The sequence below is a fragment of the Falco biarmicus genome, chromosome 12 (assembly GCF_023638135.1).
Source record: "Falco biarmicus isolate bFalBia1 chromosome 12, bFalBia1.pri, whole genome shotgun sequence".
In the NCBI taxonomy this organism is placed as follows: Eukaryota; Metazoa; Chordata; class Aves; order Falconiformes; family Falconidae; genus Falco; species Falco biarmicus.
The window spans coordinates 32,264,714-32,284,117 of record NC_079299.1 but is presented as its reverse complement, the minus strand read 5'-3'; the positions used below and the strand labels follow the sequence as shown (position 1 = coordinate 32,284,117).

Below are 19,404 nucleotides of genomic sequence, written 5' to 3'. Positions count from 1 at the left end.
TTACAAACAGTCCATTTATTGGGTCTTAAACTACGTACACAATTGAAATAATAATAATTTTGGCACTACGCTATACAGTGGTTACATCTGTGTGCTGACACTCGTTAAATACTGCACCAGGGTCACTGCTGTGCTTTGAAGTTTGGAACGAGCCACAGACTCAGCAGGTAGATCACTCAAAACCTATCAGTGCTCCTGTAGGATTGCATGAAAGTTGAAACACACACCAGTGCATGAATTATTTCAATGTACCTCACATTCTATGAGCTTATCACGCTAGATATGTGATGTCAGCATTCAGAGATGGCCACAAGTGTTGCATTAAAATATGAATGAGACATAGTAATAATGAGATACCAGAAAACCAAAACAAAACCTCTGCCTTTCAGACATAAAGAGATATTCTGTTAAAGAAAATAATTTAAAAAACTAATAATGGCATTTGATTTGATACAAAAGCCAGAACTACTACTGTATTAACATCTAAGTATGAATCTTTACAAATTAATCTCACAATGGTGTTATGTAAAAGGTTGCAAACTGTACAATGTTTTGTCAATGCAATGCCTCTACAATTTATACAGTCTTTTACAACTATGTAACACATATTAAACATGTTGTTAAATAGCCAATACATATCAGTCTCTGAACAAAGCTGCAGGCAAAAAAATACAGAGCTTCCACAATCTTCGAACAAGATATGCTTGCTCAAACAGTGACAATCTTTATGAGAATACACTGTCAAAAATAGTCAGCCATTCAGTGCCTTTCCACACCGTGAATTCAGCCATCACTTGATAGTCCATAATTTCATATCTGTGGGCCCTAATTATGTGGAAACACCCATAGTCTTTCACCCTTTAAAATACACAGATTATCATAGATTTTTATTCCACGCGTGGCCAAGCTATCTACGAAGAGCTGGCCAGGCAGTAAGAGCTTTCACTCCCCACGTTTTGTCCTGCCATCATCTATACTGCACGGAGAAGAGCAGCTATTTACATTTTGACAAGGAAGGTACAAAAAGGCAATCCTGCCCTGAGGTGGTCTGAATGATACGGAGCCCGTCACCTGACGGGCACTGAAATCCAAGTAGTGAAAAATAAACTCTGAGAAAGACAGGTTCCTGGTATTTGTATATACTGACTAGGTAAGAAGTTGCATCAACAGACTTGGAGAGCTTCACTCAGAATATTCTGGTTTGCAGCACTCTCTGGTTCTGCATATCTTTGATGTCAGAAACATCTGGGAAGAAGGGTCAGAAAAAGAGAATAAGAAATGTGCAGTTTAAGTCACTGTGTGCAAGAAAGCAGAAACAAAACAGATGTGTAATGCAGGCCAAGAAGAAGGGTCTTGCAATAAACTCATGATCAGGCTCTGCAAACGCAGTTACAAAGGATACTGTGGGGCTCCCACAGCTGCTCCCTGGGGAGGTGAAATTATTTTTGAATTTATGTTTGTTTTTAAAAGTGGGTTTGATTAGGCATCAGGATTTCCAACAGAGAGTTTCCTAAATGATAGATTTCTTTGAGTTTCCTTTATTTCACAGAAAGGTTCCTACATCCTCATTTTTTCCAGGAGAAACCTGAGAAGAAAGAAGAAAGAATTCAAACCAAGATTATTGCCTCATGCTATTACCACTGAACAAAACAAAAATATAAATTGAAACTTCTCTTGGAATACTGTCACAACACATCACAATACAACAGAGATCAGAATCTTGTAGCATAACAAAGAGAAACTCCAGGAATGGATTCACTCTTTGGGGACGTGCCTGTGTGAAGAGACCCGGTAGAAAAGCCATAATGTGGAAGAGAAAACCGTTTGGTAGCAGTCATTCCCCATCGTGAGATGTAGATGATACACTGGACTGGGTGGTAGGCTAAAGTCCTCACAGGCATCAGGAGTACAAAGCAGCAAATACCTTCTGCTTTTAGTGAAACTGCCAGGCATTTAAAAGGCAGCCAACTGGCAGAAAATGGAGAAAAGGAACATCAATCGTCAAGAAAACAAGTGTGTCTTAGCAAAAGATTAGTGTAGTACAGGGACACACAGAAAGATGGACAGCATTCAACCAAAAAAAATATCTGTTCTTGAACACTGGAGGTGCAAGGGGCTTATCTGGCTGTAGCATTTTCCCTGTAGTGAAGGATTCCTCCACACTCTCCATGCTAGACTGGAGAGCTAGAGTAGATTTCTTAAGACTGATATTTCCATCAATTTACATCAAAACAAGTCATCTTACCTATCTAAGCATAATAGCACGGTGAAACCAAGAGGTCAGTAAGCACTAGTAGCTGGTCATCTGTGAACTGCTGTTTATGCTCCTGCCAGTTGTCATGATGAGTCCTCCGGAAATTTGACAGCGTTTTTTTCACAGTCATCTGCATAGCAGACAATCAGCATTGATCTGTATCAGTTATGGATTTAAGCTCCAGGACAAAACAGATGTTGAATACAACAAAAATAACTGTTGAGTAGAGCAAAGTCTTTGAGCAGTTGCAACTATTAGATGGGCTCTGGGGAATGAGGCCAAGCATATTACTAAATTAACAAAAGAAAAGTCCCATCAGTTCAGTTTCTTGATTCAGTAGAGCACACCACAGCAAAGTTTGTTAAATCTAAGGAATTCTTCAGCCATAAGCTCACTACTCTGGTTAAAACAGCAAAGGTCAATAAAACCAAATAGGGAGAGAAAAAAAAAAAAAAAAAGAAGTGTTACAGGTAACTATTTCAATACAGACTTGTTTCTTGGACTGCTTATAAAACCTTTTTTCGAAAATTTCAGAGTGACTGTTTTGGTTCAGGTTGGTATTTTCTAGAATGGCATGCACAGAAGTGATATTTTTAATTAAAAAAGACTTATTGACTATTTCCTCATTATAGATATAGTTGTTCTTGCAGCTTTCAGTTTATGCTTTAGATTTGCAAGCAAGGACAGAACTACCACAAGAAAAATACTTAAAAGCAGTCCATGACGTAAAATGTATTTGAAGCCATTTAAGAAAAAGCAGCAGAAACTTTTTCTTAATAGGTTCCTGGCTTTTTTCTAGGAAAGGGAAACTAAGAGTAAGTGAAGTGTATTTTAGATGTGTTATATTGAATAGAAGAAGTAGTATTTTTACCTCAATAGGCTGAGGATCATTAAGATGGGCACTGAGATCCATCAAGAGCTGTGGCATCCAGGTGGGTACATCATACGGACTTGACAAGATACACGCACTAAGTCCCAGTACACCAGCATGGCGTTTAACCAAGTCTGCAATTGCAGGATATTAATTTACATTTGGCAAGGTGCAACTATATTGTCTAAGACATTCCTCAAGGACACAGCCAAACTTAAAAATGGTTATCACTGAAAATAAGGCTATTTTTAAGTGATGGGAATGACTGAAGAGAGTCTAACATATTAAACAATCTAATTAAAATAACATATGGTTTCAACCCTGAATTAAAAAAAAACCCACCCTGCCACAGTAGAGATCTCTAGCTTCTGCAGAAAACCAGATAGTTCTACAGACCATATAGTCAAATTCACACAAGTGTATAGATCTCCAAATTGCTTCTGCTTTCCTACAGAGTCAGAGATTCATTCTCTGATTCTATCTTTCATTTCTAATGGAAGAATGTGTAAAAGAATTAACAACTGCTGTATACTTCATAAACATTTCAAACGAGCTTCCTTCTCTCAAAGCATCTTCCCCTCTACTCAGTAAAACAGCTTATGAACTACCTCTCCATGTTCTGCGTGCAAGAATGTTTTCTCAAATTCCAGAGCTATTTGACAATATGGAAACCCAGTCCTTCTGCGTCACATCAATGACTCAGATGCACCAACTGTTTGGCCAGAAGCCAAAGTTCCTAAGATTCACTAAGGGGTTTTGGTTTTTTTGTTTGTATGTGTGCGTGCTGGGTTGTTTTTGTTTTTTTTTTTTAAGAATAAAAACTGCACACTGATAACAAATAGAAGGTAAGGAGTGAAATTACGTTATGACAGCTAAAAAAAGTTTATTTACTGAATAAATAGCTATGCCTCATCATCTGCATTCTTAACTACGTGAACTGTGCACATGGGAAATAGAGAAATCTCTTTAGTGTTATTCTGGAAAAGTAAAAAATTAGTTTAATTTATTATTAAATTAACTAATTTATTATTAAATTAGTAAGAATAAATAATAAAAAACATTATTCACTTCTTTTGGTAGTAGTGTATTCTCATTAATCATTTACACTGTAAATCAAATTCTTAAAGCACTTAACAAGGATTAGGATCTATACTCCATACACAGAAACAGACAATAAGGTACATAAGAACAAGTGATCTACCATTATGGTTTATGAACGCTTAGGAAGGAAAAACATTTGCTTGGGCAACAAGCCTTACGTTTCTTTATGTTTCTCTAAGTATATGTTGATTTTTCTAAATACTACTTAACCACAGGACAAATCCTATTCCATCTGGAGTGCTTGCAGAATAAGCATTTAACTGTAGCACAAAAAATCTATTTCTCCATAACCTGCTATCAACATGCATGGGTTTAGTCTCTGAAGCAATTTTCTTACCACCAGAAGGAATTGTATCCACTACTGAACCCAGGTCTCGCTTTCGTTTTTTCGGTAACCTCATCTTGCACAGCTGTTCAAAATGGGTCTGCATGGGCCCATCCATCGTGAGAAAATTGCACTGTAGCAGACCACTTAGTGTGGTAGCAGCCATTTCTCTCACCTATGAGCAGAGAGAGTACATGGCACAATTACTAAGCACACATGCACAGCAAGAAACAACTGTTTATGCTATTACTATCCTTTTAAGCACATCCAGTTAGGCCAAGTTACCAAACTCTGCCCAAGAAAAGTCTTTTAAAATACTATCCTGTTATCTCATAGTTCATTAACTACTAGTAGTTTACTATATGGCTCTTTACAAATTCATAAACATAGTTCTGTTGTAATATATATAGAACTACCTTCAAGTAATCTGTCAGAAAGTGACCTATTACTCAAGCAAATAATAGAATGTAACTCAGTTGTCAAGACATGTATCAGACTAGCTTAGCTTTGGAAGGCTTAAAAACAGACTTTGAATGAGATCAAAATGCGGCAGCCCAAATAATCAAACTCACTTTACAGAATTTGTAATAGTCTCTGTCTTAACATCAGTTTTACCAAGGAAAAAAAAGTATACTTTTTTCAAAAGCATTTAGTTTTCCCCCCTCAAATGTAGGTGGAGACATTAGAATTGACAAAAGCAGAAGAGCTTTTCCAAGAGAAGGCAGAAGGTATGTTTATGAGACAAAGCTGATTCTGTTCTACCTGCAGCACAAGAATTCTTTGAGACATACAACAGATGCTGGATTAATAAGCAATGATAACTAACTTCAGTGGTTTACAGCCAACAATTCAGGTCTGTAACACCCCAGCATTATTTACTTTGTTGTCCTGAGTAGCAGCTCTGTTTTTATTGAGGTAGTGAAAAGAATTCCAGCTTGGAAAAATATTCTTCCTTTTGTAACAGAGAAACCCCAAACAAGATGACTAAATTGCATTATTAATCTCCTTTTCAGTTCCTTTCTACAAGAGCCACAAGACATTGTTAGTTGATCACAAGTAGAGACAACTCAGTCACTTACTTTTAAAAGTAATACTAGCGGTAAACCCCACCAGTATTACTAATTTATCTCATGTACTCAAATCTCCTAAAACCATAAAGTTACAGAACTGTAAGACCATGTTTAAACTGGAGCCCCTCAAACTCACTTTAATTTCAATAACCGCAGGTGGACAAAACCCTACAAACACAGACTTGAAAACCAAATCAACTTGTTGAAATGCTCACAGCAGTCACCAAATTTTTTTGGTAAGAACATACTGCTACACGTAACTGTAAATGGAACATTTGTCTATCTGGAATAGAAACACCTACCAACACTCTGAGTCCAATGCAGCACATTATAATAAATTATATTCTTGAACATAATGTTCTGAACCTCCACAAAGCAATAAGTATAGCTGCAAGTGCTGCAATAATTAAACATAGTAAGTTAACAATAAGCTCTTGAGACTTCACTTTGTTCCATTTAAATTTCCACAATATATTATTCAAACGTGATCTACTTTTTTAACAGCATAAAAAAGTACGAAGTGAAAGTCTGCCAGTACTGTTTATCAGCAATTTGTGAGTCTCTTAAGAACTATGCTATTAAATGAAACACGATGTGCTAACCCAAGACCCAGAATAGAAAGAAGCTTGGCTGTAAAGTGAGCAAGCTCCCAAGTGAACTGTACCCATTTTACATCACTATTCACTGTATTAAAAAGTACTTTCATTTCTAAATTAATAAACTAAAAGAAACACTTGCTGCAAGGAGCACCTAGAAGAAAAGCCTTTAAAATCACGTTAACAAACTAGTAATTCATCACATCTGACACTAATTTACAGATCATCATACCCAAATGATGACTTAGAAAATATACAAACTACAGAGTAGCAGCACAGGAATAGTTTCCCAATCAAGTGTGGAGTTTAGGTTTGTTATTTTGGATTTTTTTTTTTTTGTCAGAATTGACTGACCAAGGTCGCAAAACTAACAATTATCAGAAAAAAACCGCTGAACAGCACAAGCAAAACCTCGCTGCAGCACTTGCAAAGGGCTACTTATACAAAGAGAAAATATTTCCATTACTGTAATATTGCAGTGTAATATGAAAAATGTTTATCAAGGCATGAGTGCTATGTATACAGTACACTGATTTATAAAAATAGAAACATATGAAGCACCTACCCTGACAGCTTCCTAGATCATATTATGACTGAGAAAACTGAGAAAGATGCTTTCAGATTAACCAGGTTATCACTGTAACTGTAACTCCAAGCTGAATATAGTAATTTTCACTTTTCCACTACTTCTGAGTAAACAGAATTATTTAATGCAAAACATGCCTTCCCAAACTCAAACCATTCCTGCAGCTCTCTCCAACTGTCCGTATGACATAAGAATTAGACATGATACTCAATGGCGTTATACTGCTGTACACAGATCAGGACTCTATACTTCTTCCATGTATCAGCTGCAGGGTCACATTAGCTCTTACATCCACGGTACTCCATCAGCTCCATGACTCTTCCGACTTTCAGAACGAGCGTTTCCCACAATACCATTTAGGTACAGCTTCCTTCAATTCTAGAGACCCATGCTGAAAGCTGGATGCATGAAATTCGCATTTGGCAGAAGCCAAACTGTCCTGTGAGCCACATTCACTTTGTATCGCAGTCGTGTTGCTGTTTGACATTCAGAACGGTCATTTGATACTGTCATTTGCCAAAGTCTGTTGCAATGGTTTTATGAAAAAATATGAAATCAACAGGATATTTGAGAACTGTAATTCTAGCAATATTAGAAGTGCAAACTGTATATTAAAACAAAGCACAAGATGGGCTGGATCATCAGGTCTGGCATCTTTGTATCAAAATAAGCAAAACCCCAGCCCTATCTTTAAAACCAAGAACCAAATTCTCAGTTCTGCAGGGTGAAGACACCAAATACTAGTTAAAGCTAGGGATTCTCATCTTCAAAATCCAGCATTAAACAAATACAGAGGAATTTCTCTGCAAAACACTGCATCTTGCCAGTTATTATCAAGAAAGAAAAAGACTACTTTTCAAAGTAGAAGCTTCCATGGTAACAACACGATCATAAGTGGTTATGTGCATAGATAAGCTTTTTTGATTTGCATCTCTGTAGTGCAGAGGAATAATTTTGTACATTTAAAATAACTAGATAAACTGTATTAAAGTGAAAAAAGGTATTTTTCAAAATTATTGAGATTATGAGGTGTTCCAGCTGGTGTGGGAAACAACTTATCTAGGACTGCAAGCTGTTGCTTTCCAGCTCATTATAACAAACAGTGACATGAAAGACACGAGACAGCTCATCTGAAGACTGAAATCTGCATGCTTGGGCGAGTAGTTAAGTGCTGTTCTTCAAGTATTACATGCACTTAACAGAGACTGTAATGTCAAGCCTTTGAAGCCAGAAATTTTAATTTGTTTCCAATTCACGGTTCACAAAAGCAAGATTCACAGCTCAGGTATAACTACTGTTTTAGATGCAGCTGCAGGAAGACCGAAACCCGGATCTTTGTTTTGGCAGAAGTGTATCACACTTCAGAATCTTCTCTTTCTTCCAGAAGGAAAATAGCATCCAAGCACCCAAAAGTAGCATTTCGCTGATATTTGCCAACAGCACAAAAAACAGTGAAAACGATGGTGCAGGGGAAATGGTACAGACTCAAGGTTAACATTGAAGATTCTTCACTATGCTTGAACACGATCAAACATACTTAAATGCACATCATTTAATACAAGCCCTCAGTTCTGTGAATTAGTGATACAGAACAGAATACTTCTGTGATTTTGCCCCAGCTTTTGGAAGCCTGACAAACAAGGCCCAATGATTCACATCAAATGATTCACATCAGGCCTTCTTCCCGCCTCCCCTTGAGAAAACACTTCAGATCCTGGTAGCATTTCTAAGAGTACACATGTACCGCAGTCAAGATTTTGGATTTTAGCTCCTTCCATTTCTATACACTGAAGTATCACTAGTTCAAGAGATGCACAAAAACTTGCCAGACTGACAAGTAAGCTTACAAAGTATTGTATTTTTGAATCATGTAAGAGCATCAGTAGCAGTATCTGCTAGACAAATTCTGTCCTATTATGTAAGCATCTTTCACAAAAGTAAGGAAAATCTACTTGTAACTAAAAAAACCCAACTTCCTTTGTAAGCTGGATGGAGCAAACAAAGGTATTTTTTTCATTAATAAGCTGCTGTGATTAAATGGGAAGCAGATCTGTAGAGTAATAAATAGTGGTTTTATACAGTTTTCACAAGGGTTGAAAATTGAATTTTCAACCAACGTCCATGCTAGAATTTGTAAGTAAAATGGCAATATCCCTGTTTCAGCTGTACTTAAACCAAGAATGAGACAAAGCAATATTCCAATTCTGTTGAAAAAGCATGAACAATGGAACTTCTAAAAATCACTAATGAAGTATTTTCTGAACAGCTTTTTCCTGGAATGAAATATTAAAAGAAAAAAAGGAATACGAAAGAAATAAATCCTATAAAGCTGGTTGTATTTTGACAGTAGGAAGAATGCTAGGCTAGAAATACTTGCTGTATTAACTTACAACTGCTAGCTTTCTCATAAAACTTGACAAGGGCATGAATTCAGTCATGTGAAACAAAGCATTTCAAGAAAAGGTATTACTTGCCTCAAGCTGTTCATCTTCCAGGAGTTTTATAACCAGCCATCTAATGTCATTGACCGCTTCTTCGTTGTTGAGAAAGATAAAGAGATTGTAGAACACCATGGTCTGGAGGTAGGTTAATATGGTATACCTAGCATGCCAAGAATTGCTTCTTGCTGTCTACAAGTATAAATAAGTAAGTGTGAAAAAGCAAGAATGTGAAAGAAAGTAGCTACCTGTTGTAAAGCCTACAGTATCTGAGAAAAAGTTTTTGGGGACAGCTGCAAATAACTTGCCTTATTCAGATATTTCTATTTCATACACTCTTCTTATTTCCAAAGCAGGCAATCGTTATTTAGAAAATAATTTTTACAGACTTAACTTCCAAAGCATACTGTTATTTAACAGATACCTAATTATTTAGCACATACCCAATACTGTAAAAGACTAGGAAACTTTCTCCATTTGATTCATTCCTGACATCAGTCACAAAGCAGACATAAATAAAACAGAAATTCTGTTCTGCTTGAATATATATATATTATACAGTGGATTTGGAAAGCCAAGGTTTTCAAGTTTATTTTGATTTCCATGTCCTAACGGAAGTCCAAATTATTGACAGTGTCAGGCATGGGTGCAGCCTGGACTGCAACACTGCAGTTAGTGTTCTGGCTGTGCGTACAACTTACACCAGTATTTTACAATAGGTAGTTTTACTACTGTAGATCACTCTTTAATAACTAGAGTAAAAAAAAAAAAGTGTTTCTTGCATGACAAGCTGAATACAGAATGAACCTTTCAATACAAGGGTGCATATTCATTTGTTTTGTTTTTCAGAAAGCAGCAGCAGTTGATAAATATACTGTAAAACTATAAAAAGGCAGAGATTCAAGTGCTGTTCTTTATATGATCTTTATATCATCTATACATGCGATAGATATATAATTTTGAAACTGGATTTTGCATTATGCTCATGAGGAGGCATATTTGTCTAAAATTCATCCAGTACTGAACCAGATTTTAATTTATTAATATACTGTTCTATTTCTTGTCAAAATGCAAGTTGTTTAAATGTCTGGAAGTAGGAAACTAAACAAAACTCATTTACTGTTTCTAAGAATGTTTTAAACCACTATTCTAATAAACTCTTTGCTTCCAACTCTAAGAAAATCAGTATTTGATTCTCTTCAAACCACAATTATTGTATAATCTTTTAAAAAAATACATTAAAGAAAAGCAGCACAGACTGCATCAGATAACAAGAAGCTTTAAGCTTTTTACATCATACTCACTTGTTTTAGCACCTGAAGTACCAAAGGCACTTGCTGAGGATACAGCAAACCCTGAGACATTAATGACAAACACATCTTAGCATCTCTTTTGAGCTCATCATAGCTATTGTCATTTTCTACTGGTGCAATCTACAGAACAAGATAAGTGAAGGGGGGAAAAAAGGGTAGTATTAGTAAATAAACACTACTAACAGCAAAATCCTGAAAGAAAGTTCAATCTCATGAAAGCACAGCTGTCTAGGAAAAATAAAATCAATATAATGCCGAAAGATTAAGTTAACTAGAAAAAGCAATCAATATGACACTAAAATATTCTGAGCAATAAGCTGCGGGGAAAAAATCTTAATAGAATCAAGAGATCCTTGTTCCTTGCACCATGTATTAATCATCTAAACAGTATGGCTAGACTGAAGGTCTTGAGGAGGATTAAATGGGTGCCATTAAGACTTTGGCTCCCCATTGCAATTCTTCTGGTACAAATCCAATTACTTTAGTATTTTAGATGTAGGTCCAAAACTGAGAGAAAGCTTTATCAGTATTTCAAGTTCACTTTCACACAAGCAACCCTTTATTTTGTGGTCACATACATTATTACTGGATAATTGATTGATGTTTATACAAAGACAGAGGCTTTGGAGCATGCAAATAACATATTATTTCAGATATGTAGCATTGAATGACCTAGCTTCATAAAAGAATACGAGGATTAGAGGTGCCAGGAAAAACAAAAAGTACTGCCCTTTAGAAAGAATTGTATAATCATGGAACAAAAGAAAACAACTAAAGATAAGAATAGAAACAACATAAACTCATTCATGATTTAAACACTTTTCCTCCCCAAGTTACACCTATACAGGGCATTCACCTACAAATCGTTGTCAGGAAACCATTTAACAGGCTACATTACCAGCTGCAAACATACATAAGCACAAAAAAATAATTCAGGCTTCTTTGGTATGCATGTTTTTTATTACCATTATTGGTTTCTTTTAATTTATGCAGTCCCTTATAACTTTGTTACATAGTATCCCTTTTTAATCAAACATAACTAATAAAGGAGCAATTAAAGCATATACCTTGAAAAATAAGGGTAAAAGCTGGAGTTGCTCCGTGACAGCTGTAGAGAAGGACCGCCCTGCACTTGCCATCAACCACTTCAGAACTGTTTTATAGAGAGAAATGAACACTGATTAAGAAGATAAAAATAGCAATAATCCCAAAACAAGTTTAGACCAAATGTACTGCAAGACTTGCCTGTGAGATTTTCACACATTAGAGTGGACCTATACTCATAGTTAAGTTTGACCCTGTAAAGGTGACTTTATAACCCTCAACGCTGAAACATGTACCTTATTGCAGCACAGATCTGAGAGGAGAAATTATGTACCGCAATGGTATGATTTTCAGACCGCAATCATCATGTCCTAAAATACCCCCCACTTCTTAACCTCATCAAGTAACTCACTAGTTTTCAAGAGTTTAATGCCCTGAGTTCGCTCATCTTGTTCACCAACTCCATTTTCTTCCATAACATGATTCTGAATTTCTTCATCTGCTTCCATGAGGGGTTTAAGATTTTCAAGTATCCGAGCAGTAAATTCATGGACACGAGGAGATTTCGTTGCAGCAGTATTTGGCAAGGAAACGTCTATCATGAATATGTAGGTCAAAACACTAATAAAGCCAACAAAGAAAGCAAGAAGCTACAGTTAGAATGACTACTGTTCTAGAGAACATAGCTAAAAGTGATCCGAGATCAATCTACTGAACTTGGAACTTTAATATTTATAAAAAAATTCCTCTTATCTTTGAAGTTATTTAAAAAACAAGTGTTTTTCAAATAGCCTCTTCATAGATATTTAAATCAAGCAGGGTTAGATAATCACCAAGCTACAACCTCCCTCGCCTGCAAACAGATCTTCCAACTAGCTTTAAGTCACTAAAATGCTCCCTAAAGGACCCCCTGTATATTTATGGCTTATTAAAGCTTCAACACAGTAAATGTGGGCTGTGGGATGGGGTGGTTAGTTTTTTGGGTGAAGGGGAGTGTTGTGTTTGGTAGGTTTTGGTGGTGCTGGGTGGGTTATTTGTTTGTTGGGGATTTTAAGAGCTTTAGATATATCATACATAAACATAAGAGGCCACATACAATAAAAGACAAAACCAGAGAAGTCATCTGAAGTTTCTGAAACAAGTCTGTTAAGAATAATCTATGTAATTTCTATTACCAGCATTAATCCACTCCAGCGTAATTATTTAGATATCCAGTTACTCAAATAAAAGGAAGAGGAAAAAAATCCCAAAGAACTGCAGAACAGAACACTGACCTTCCTATTCTCTCTCGGACGTTTTTGTAAACCTGTGTGAGTTTAGGTTCCAAGTACTTTAGCAGTCTGTGCAACAGCTCCGGTACTCTCCATTCCTGCTGTGCAAGGCCACCTTGCAGTACGTAAAGTCGGCTAAGAATCAGAACAGCTTTAGTCATACAAAATTGTTCCTTCCTTCCCCAGTCCCTCCACGCCTTGTTTTGGAATGTTTTGTGTGTGTTAATGCACAAAAGCGTCTTTGCGTGAGTTGCATGCAAAGATCGGTAAAGCTGTAAAACGACACAACAGCACTGCTGCTACACCAGTTCCAAACCTTCACATTCTGTTAAGCAGATTTAATTACGTTTTTTTAAAAAATGAAGGAACTGCCATTGTGTGGGAAAAGCTAATTGGAAAGCAGCATTTTTGTTCCCTGCTTCTACAAGCCAGCTGGCACAATATGCTCTCAATGCATTTTATCCATGCTTTATTTCCTTCTTTATTCAGCCACAATAAACCACTAAAAATTAATTTTACCATGCGTCTACAAATGATCCTCCTTCACCACTCAATGGAGATTCCAACAGCAATTCAAACAGCCAGTGCAGTTTCCTAGGATCTCTACTCTCCTGAAAATAAACAGGTAGAGATATAAGCAGATCAGGGATTTAAAAAAAATTTAAGTGATGTATAAACAAGGACAGTTTTGACAGAGATTTTTTTTGCAACCCTTCAGTTTATTCTATTAAGCAAGTGAAAAATTAAGTATCTTTCCACAATGAACCTCAACACAAGGAAAACCCAATGAAACTACAGTTTTAATTATTTGGTAAATACAGTGAGAATAATAGAAGAAATTTTAACTTCATTTTTGGCATATATGAATAATACCGTCTGAATTTTGCTAATTAATTGTCAGGGTTCTGGCTAACAAACTATGCTGAATTTTGCTGACTGATTTCAAAGGATTACTGATCAAGAGATTTGTGGCTATCATTTACCCTGCTTTTCAAACACCACAACTTCCAGTCCACCACAGCATATAGAAATCTTACTGTATGTTAGAAGATAACTTAAGGTTTAGTTTTCACAGCATAATGCTAAGCTGCACACTATTAAAGCAAGAATAAATCTATAATCTGAGTGCAAAAACTCCCACAAAAATTGAACACACTACACACACATTAACATCACCCACTAACTGCATGCAGATCTTCTAAAATACTTAAAAGAAAACTAATACTTTATTTCCTTTCTAAAATATTGTATTCGTCTGCAAAGGGCAGAAGAGAGTAAGATGTCAAAAAAAGCTATGAGATTTAAAATGGATGTTATTTTTATACTGTATTTACAGTTCTCAGACTGAGCTGATAAAATACCCACATACCTCAGTTCATAAAACTCTCATTTACATGTTATCTGTAAAATTTTACCATCTGGATATAGCTTTACAAGACTAAATATGGGGTACTTACACAGGAGGTTGCTATGCATGTGCCCCAGTCATTATATGTTTCCACCGTAATGTTGGATAAAGCTGTTCGAAGCAATGGACAGAGAAGCTTCCAAAGTTTTTCCACCTGCTCAGCAAAAAGGCAAAAGACAAGATTTGGCTATTGAAGGACAAAACAGCCATCTAAATCTCTGTGAACCCTAATCCTTCCGTCTTTTCAAAACATGGAAAAACAATACTGATTCTGGAAGCAGCTACAGTACCACGTTTATGAAAGGAAATAAATACTATCAGAGGTAAGATTTCAGGAATCATGTTGGGTTTGTTTACAAGGTGTTCAGAAATCTTGTGGACTATGTACGCACCATTTTCATGGTGATTTCAGTGCAAGTGTATCAAAGACTGCATACACTTTGCTTTTGGTAGGATAGCAGTCTTGTACACCCAAGGACTGACCCTGCCTGCCTGCTCCCCCTGACTCCCCCCATTTTAAAATTTATTTTTTACTTTTTATTAAGGAACCGATTTTCCCAGAATTATTTTTCAGCATAGAAACTCATTTAAAGATAATCTAGACAGCTAGGTCTAGACTAAATAAAGATGTAACAGTCTAGGATGGACATAAGCACCATGACAGCTCTGCTATCTCCTTACTAGCAAACTGTTCTTAAATCTTGAAGCATTTTACTAACACCTACTATTATACAAGCACCAAACCAAACTATGAATTGTGCTCAAAGTTTGGCAATGAAGGACTAGGTGTTGCAACATTTTCCAGCCCTTTCTTGGGCATAGGCAACACATTAAAAGCCCTCAACTTCATACATCTAATTTGTTCAATAATTCAAACTTCTTCCTTAAGTTTCATGAACCACTAAAAAATATTACTTCAGCACCTTCTCAAATGTCCAGTGTTTAGAACCTCTTATTAAGCCAGCTATAATTTCAGCTACACATCTCTGGGTGCTTTCATGGGAGTCTGCCACCAGTTGCTCTAAATGGGGCTGAAGAACTGGCAAGAAGGCATCATCAAAGTTTCTGAAAAGGCCCTGTAAAACAAGATATGAAAGCGTCTTCAGTAATTATCAGTCTAAACCACTGTCTTTGTCAGAAGAATGTAAGGTCGTGACGCACCTGAGATTTGAATATGCAGAAAGTGGAATTACTCTGCTTTTATAACAGACTTATACCTGAGAATCCTATGTACTTTTATATTACTCTAAATAAGTTTCCCTAAGTAGTTAATCAGAAGAGAGATTAATAGAATTAATCATAGCAGCATACCTTTAAAAATCAACATTTTGCAAGAGGTGTATACACCAAGTAGTGCATGGCATTTTCGTGCTTTGCTAATTATCTGCAAAATGGAAGCACTTTAATTATTGAATTCTAGTTACCTTGAAGAGGCAAAATCTGCGAGGATTAAATTTGTCTTTTCCTTTTCTGTCTTCTAAAGACAAAAATTTAATTAACTGCTCAACAAACTTGGGATCAGAAAAGTGATCGTATATAATTTGTTCTGCCTGTAACAGGAAAAAAAGAAAAGGATTAGTTTTGAAGTGCTTAATTGTCACAGTGATATCCCAATCTTTCCAAGTCCCATTTTTCATTTTAATTCTATTTTTGGCAAAAATCATGCCTCAGTTACCCATTTATCCCTTTCATTTTATAGGAACTAGTGGGTAAAGTTTTGCAAGACTCATGATTTTTATTTTAATGACTTTGGATTGTCACTCTTTTGCTAGCACAACCCCTACAAAGTAGTCATTCCTACCATCATTAATTACCTCGTTCTAAACTCTGATAAAAGATTTGAAAGGGAACAAGAAAGTGCTCATTAATACAATTATTCCATCACTGCTGACAGAGAGGCTGTGATATATTAAAATAACAATCTCTTTTTGTATGCTAACACAGTAAGTATGAAAATGAAGTAGAAAAATAAGATTAAAAATGTCTTGTGGGGATTTAGGTTTCAGAACTGTTACCACTTATTGCTTGTTAGAAGTGTTATTATATCCACACAGTCATGAAACTGTGTAGCCGAGTTCAATCTCCATCTCTGTTCACAACCAAGCAAAACAGATCCGTTTCCACCCATTTTGTGTAAGCACTTTCTAAACGGGAAGCCATACTTAGGTTAAAAGAGATCTCCACAGTAATCCGTGAACAATATTAAAAAAAGAAAGTAGTATTAGAAAAACCCACAACGTTGAAACACACTGAAACCCTTACCTCTGTCAGCTCATCTCTCCTTCGCCCAAGCTTTGGTTGATGCTCAACTGGCGCATAAACTGTCATAGTTCTGAATATTGAAAAAAAAAATACAGTAACACATTTCAAAGTAGAATAAAGCTTATGATTTTTTAATATGGAGAATACAGAAAACAGAGTAAAACTTAACAGACTTTTTTTGTTGATTTTCTTCTATTATAGAAGTTTTGATACAGCAAGCAATCCAGAATTCTTAGCGATAGAATACTCTGCATATTTCACAACTATAGAAATTTCAAACACGCATACTTCATTTTAAAACCAGCAGCTAAACAGCTATATGAAATATATGCCTATAGTACCCACAAAACCCAAAGAGAAACAGGTAGAAAATAAATAACAAAAACCCCAAACCAACCAACCAACAAAAATACTGCTTCAAAACCCAGCCAGAATTGGTAAAACGAGCAAGAAGAACAAAGGATGCAATAAATATTGCCAATTTTTTTTTTCAATTAAAATATTAAATCTAACCAACATTATTTAGTTTCCCACAGGGTTGTTGTTTTTTCTGCTGACTCTCACAATTCTATCTCAAGGCTTAATGATACTCACTGAGGCCAGGTATAATAACCCCAGTGTGTTTTCTCCACGAAACAACACGACTCCCAAGCTTCCTTAGTCTTTGGTAAACTCTGACTGTCATAGTGCAGCCACTGGTTATCCGGTCTGTCACCGGCCTGAATGCTCGAAGGCTTAGGGTTTCCACCTGGTTAAAGAGGAATTTATACTCTATCAGACTTGTTCATTACAGTCCCAGCAAATGTTACAACTTACTTTTAATAAAAGATTCTAAAGAGCTTTTGTGTCTCCCTCCCCCCAGTCAAATCTGTACAGATTTATTTGCTCTAGGAGATTAACAGTAACAGTAACCGTAGAGATGCCTTTAGTAATTTATATAAATGTGCCACTTGAAATTATTAAAAAAAGAATAAAAAGGAGATACACAAATTATTCACACGAATTAAAGGCTTTCCGAAAGGACAGTGACCGTATCTCTGAAGTTTTAACTCACTTCAAGTAAGTGAATGGCTTAATACACACTTGCAAGTGTAACACTGCTTGAAAACAAACCAACCACCCTGAAAAATGAACAACTGTATCACCTGTTTTGTTTCCTTCAGACATTTACAACCACAGAGAAATGAAAAACTTGCGATTCTATGTTAAATTTCACCAGAAAACTGTTTTCAAAAAAACCCAGGATAAATGTTAGTAAGACATTTCTTACATTAAATAAAACCTACTTATTTCATAAGGGCAGATGGGCACTTTTTTGTGTGTTCTCTTAAGCTGCTTGAGAATACCAGCCACAGCTGAGATAGCCACCTAAAAAGAAAAAGCGGTTTGTTAATGTATCCATTCCATGTGTCTAATCATCTCATCACAGACACATTTTAAGCCAGCTATTCAGTGCCCTAAAAAGCCAGCGAACATTACAATGAACTTTGTCACCTCAGTGGCTGATACCTCCCATAAGGAAGTAATGTCAGTCATTTCAGGGGATGGAGGACACGACTTAAGTGTGACCTTCATAGCCCAGAAAAACATTCCCACTAATCATCTTCAGGAAATAAAGGAGGTGGCCATTAGTTCCAAGCCTCACTGAGGCAACAACAGCACAAGAGGTACAAATGTAACACATGGATGGCTCCCTTCAAGCAATAAGCTGCAGATGGAAAAACAAAGACTTCTGCAAAAGAATGCTGAAGTCAGTAAGAATGAATAGGTATGTTCCACATTTTCACAGTTTACAGACTTCACATCATACGTCACAGCTACAGCATTGCCAAGACTGCCATCTTCTTGGGTTAGGAACTTTTGCACTTATGCATGGCTGGAAGGTTGAGGAGGGACATACACTGGTTTTTGTGCCTCATCACAGCAAAACACCACAAACATCTGATCTAACCCCAATGAGCTGCAAAACAGAAAGTGTAATTATGTTGCTTTTACCTTACGAACTACAATTGCATCATGGTTGAGACACTGCACAAAAAATTTTATGGCACGGACAGGCAGTATCCTATCATCCCTCAGGAGCAGAGACAGAAAACCAATGCTTATGTGCTCGAACTTCCAGGGACTAAAAGAAAAAAAATAATATTAAAACCAGACAGTAAGTAGCACAGTTGCATGTACTGCTTTTGCGCAGAAATGATTCTATGTATTAAGTAAATATGTTTGGACTAAGGTAAGGAATGTTCTATGCCACTGCTGTAGTCATCAAGTTTAAGTGTCACTTAGGGAAACCTCCAGTGTTCTGGGGACACACAAGTGCAACCAGTCCGTTAATGGTGCCTTGCTGATCTTGGCATTTCAATGTAAAACACAGACCTTTAGGGATATTTTTTTTAAGTTCTTAAACACAAATATTATGCCACCAATTAAAATCTATTTGGATGTTCTATTATGCAGGCAGAATCATAGCTTCTTTCCCAGAACAAAACTTTATCAAAAAAATAACAGGTCAAACTAATTAACGACAAAGCTTAACTCCAAGATGTGATGATGTCTTCTATTAACAAATCAAGCTCCCAATGAAAATAAAGTCAAGACTCATTCACTTCTTTAGCTAGGAGACAGTAATGCAAGATTCCACTATTCTGGCCTTTGTCTTCCTGTTTGGGCAAGCAGAATCCACATGCAAATGCACAAGGACCTCCAGAAATTCAATTTCTGCAGATGCCTCAGCAAAAGCTTGCCAAGAAGCTAGTCACAATCCATTTTATGCAAGACTGGTACTGACACACTGCTTTTGGACAATCACCTCAAGGGTGAAAAAAACATATTCCTCAGTTCTGGTCATATCAAGTGTAGTTCTTG

The 19,404-nt window shown here is 36.4% G+C and overlaps 1 protein-coding gene across 2 annotated transcripts in view; it reads right to left on the bottom strand.

The window, feature by feature from the left end:
* The window catches only part of PSME4 (proteasome activator subunit 4), an 85,637-nt gene continuing 66,233 nt past the window's right edge, over positions 1-19,404 (bottom strand). For both annotated transcript variants that reach the window (XM_056356771.1, XM_056356770.1), the window contains exons 31-47: positions 18,535-18,664; positions 17,826-17,907; positions 17,134-17,287; positions 16,540-16,609; positions 15,702-15,827; positions 15,201-15,353; positions 14,327-14,431; positions 13,389-13,480; positions 12,873-13,004; positions 12,011-12,219; positions 11,622-11,707; positions 10,546-10,674; positions 9,278-9,433; positions 4,564-4,726; positions 3,126-3,259; positions 2,246-2,384; positions 1-1,585 (exon numbers count right to left, since the gene is read on the bottom strand). In XM_056356771.1, the coding sequence (XP_056212746.1) occupies positions 2,250-2,384; positions 3,126-3,259; positions 4,564-4,726; positions 9,278-9,433; positions 10,546-10,674; positions 11,622-11,707; positions 12,011-12,219; positions 12,873-13,004; positions 13,389-13,480; positions 14,327-14,431; positions 15,201-15,353; positions 15,702-15,827; positions 16,540-16,609; positions 17,134-17,287; positions 17,826-17,907; positions 18,535-18,664 (2,056 nt within the window). In that variant the 3' untranslated portion in view covers positions 1-1,585; positions 2,246-2,249. The remainder of the gene's footprint in view (positions 1,586-2,245; positions 2,385-3,125; positions 3,260-4,563; positions 4,727-9,277; positions 9,434-10,545; positions 10,675-11,621; positions 11,708-12,010; positions 12,220-12,872; positions 13,005-13,388; positions 13,481-14,326; positions 14,432-15,200; positions 15,354-15,701; positions 15,828-16,539; positions 16,610-17,133; positions 17,288-17,825; positions 17,908-18,534; positions 18,665-19,404) is intronic.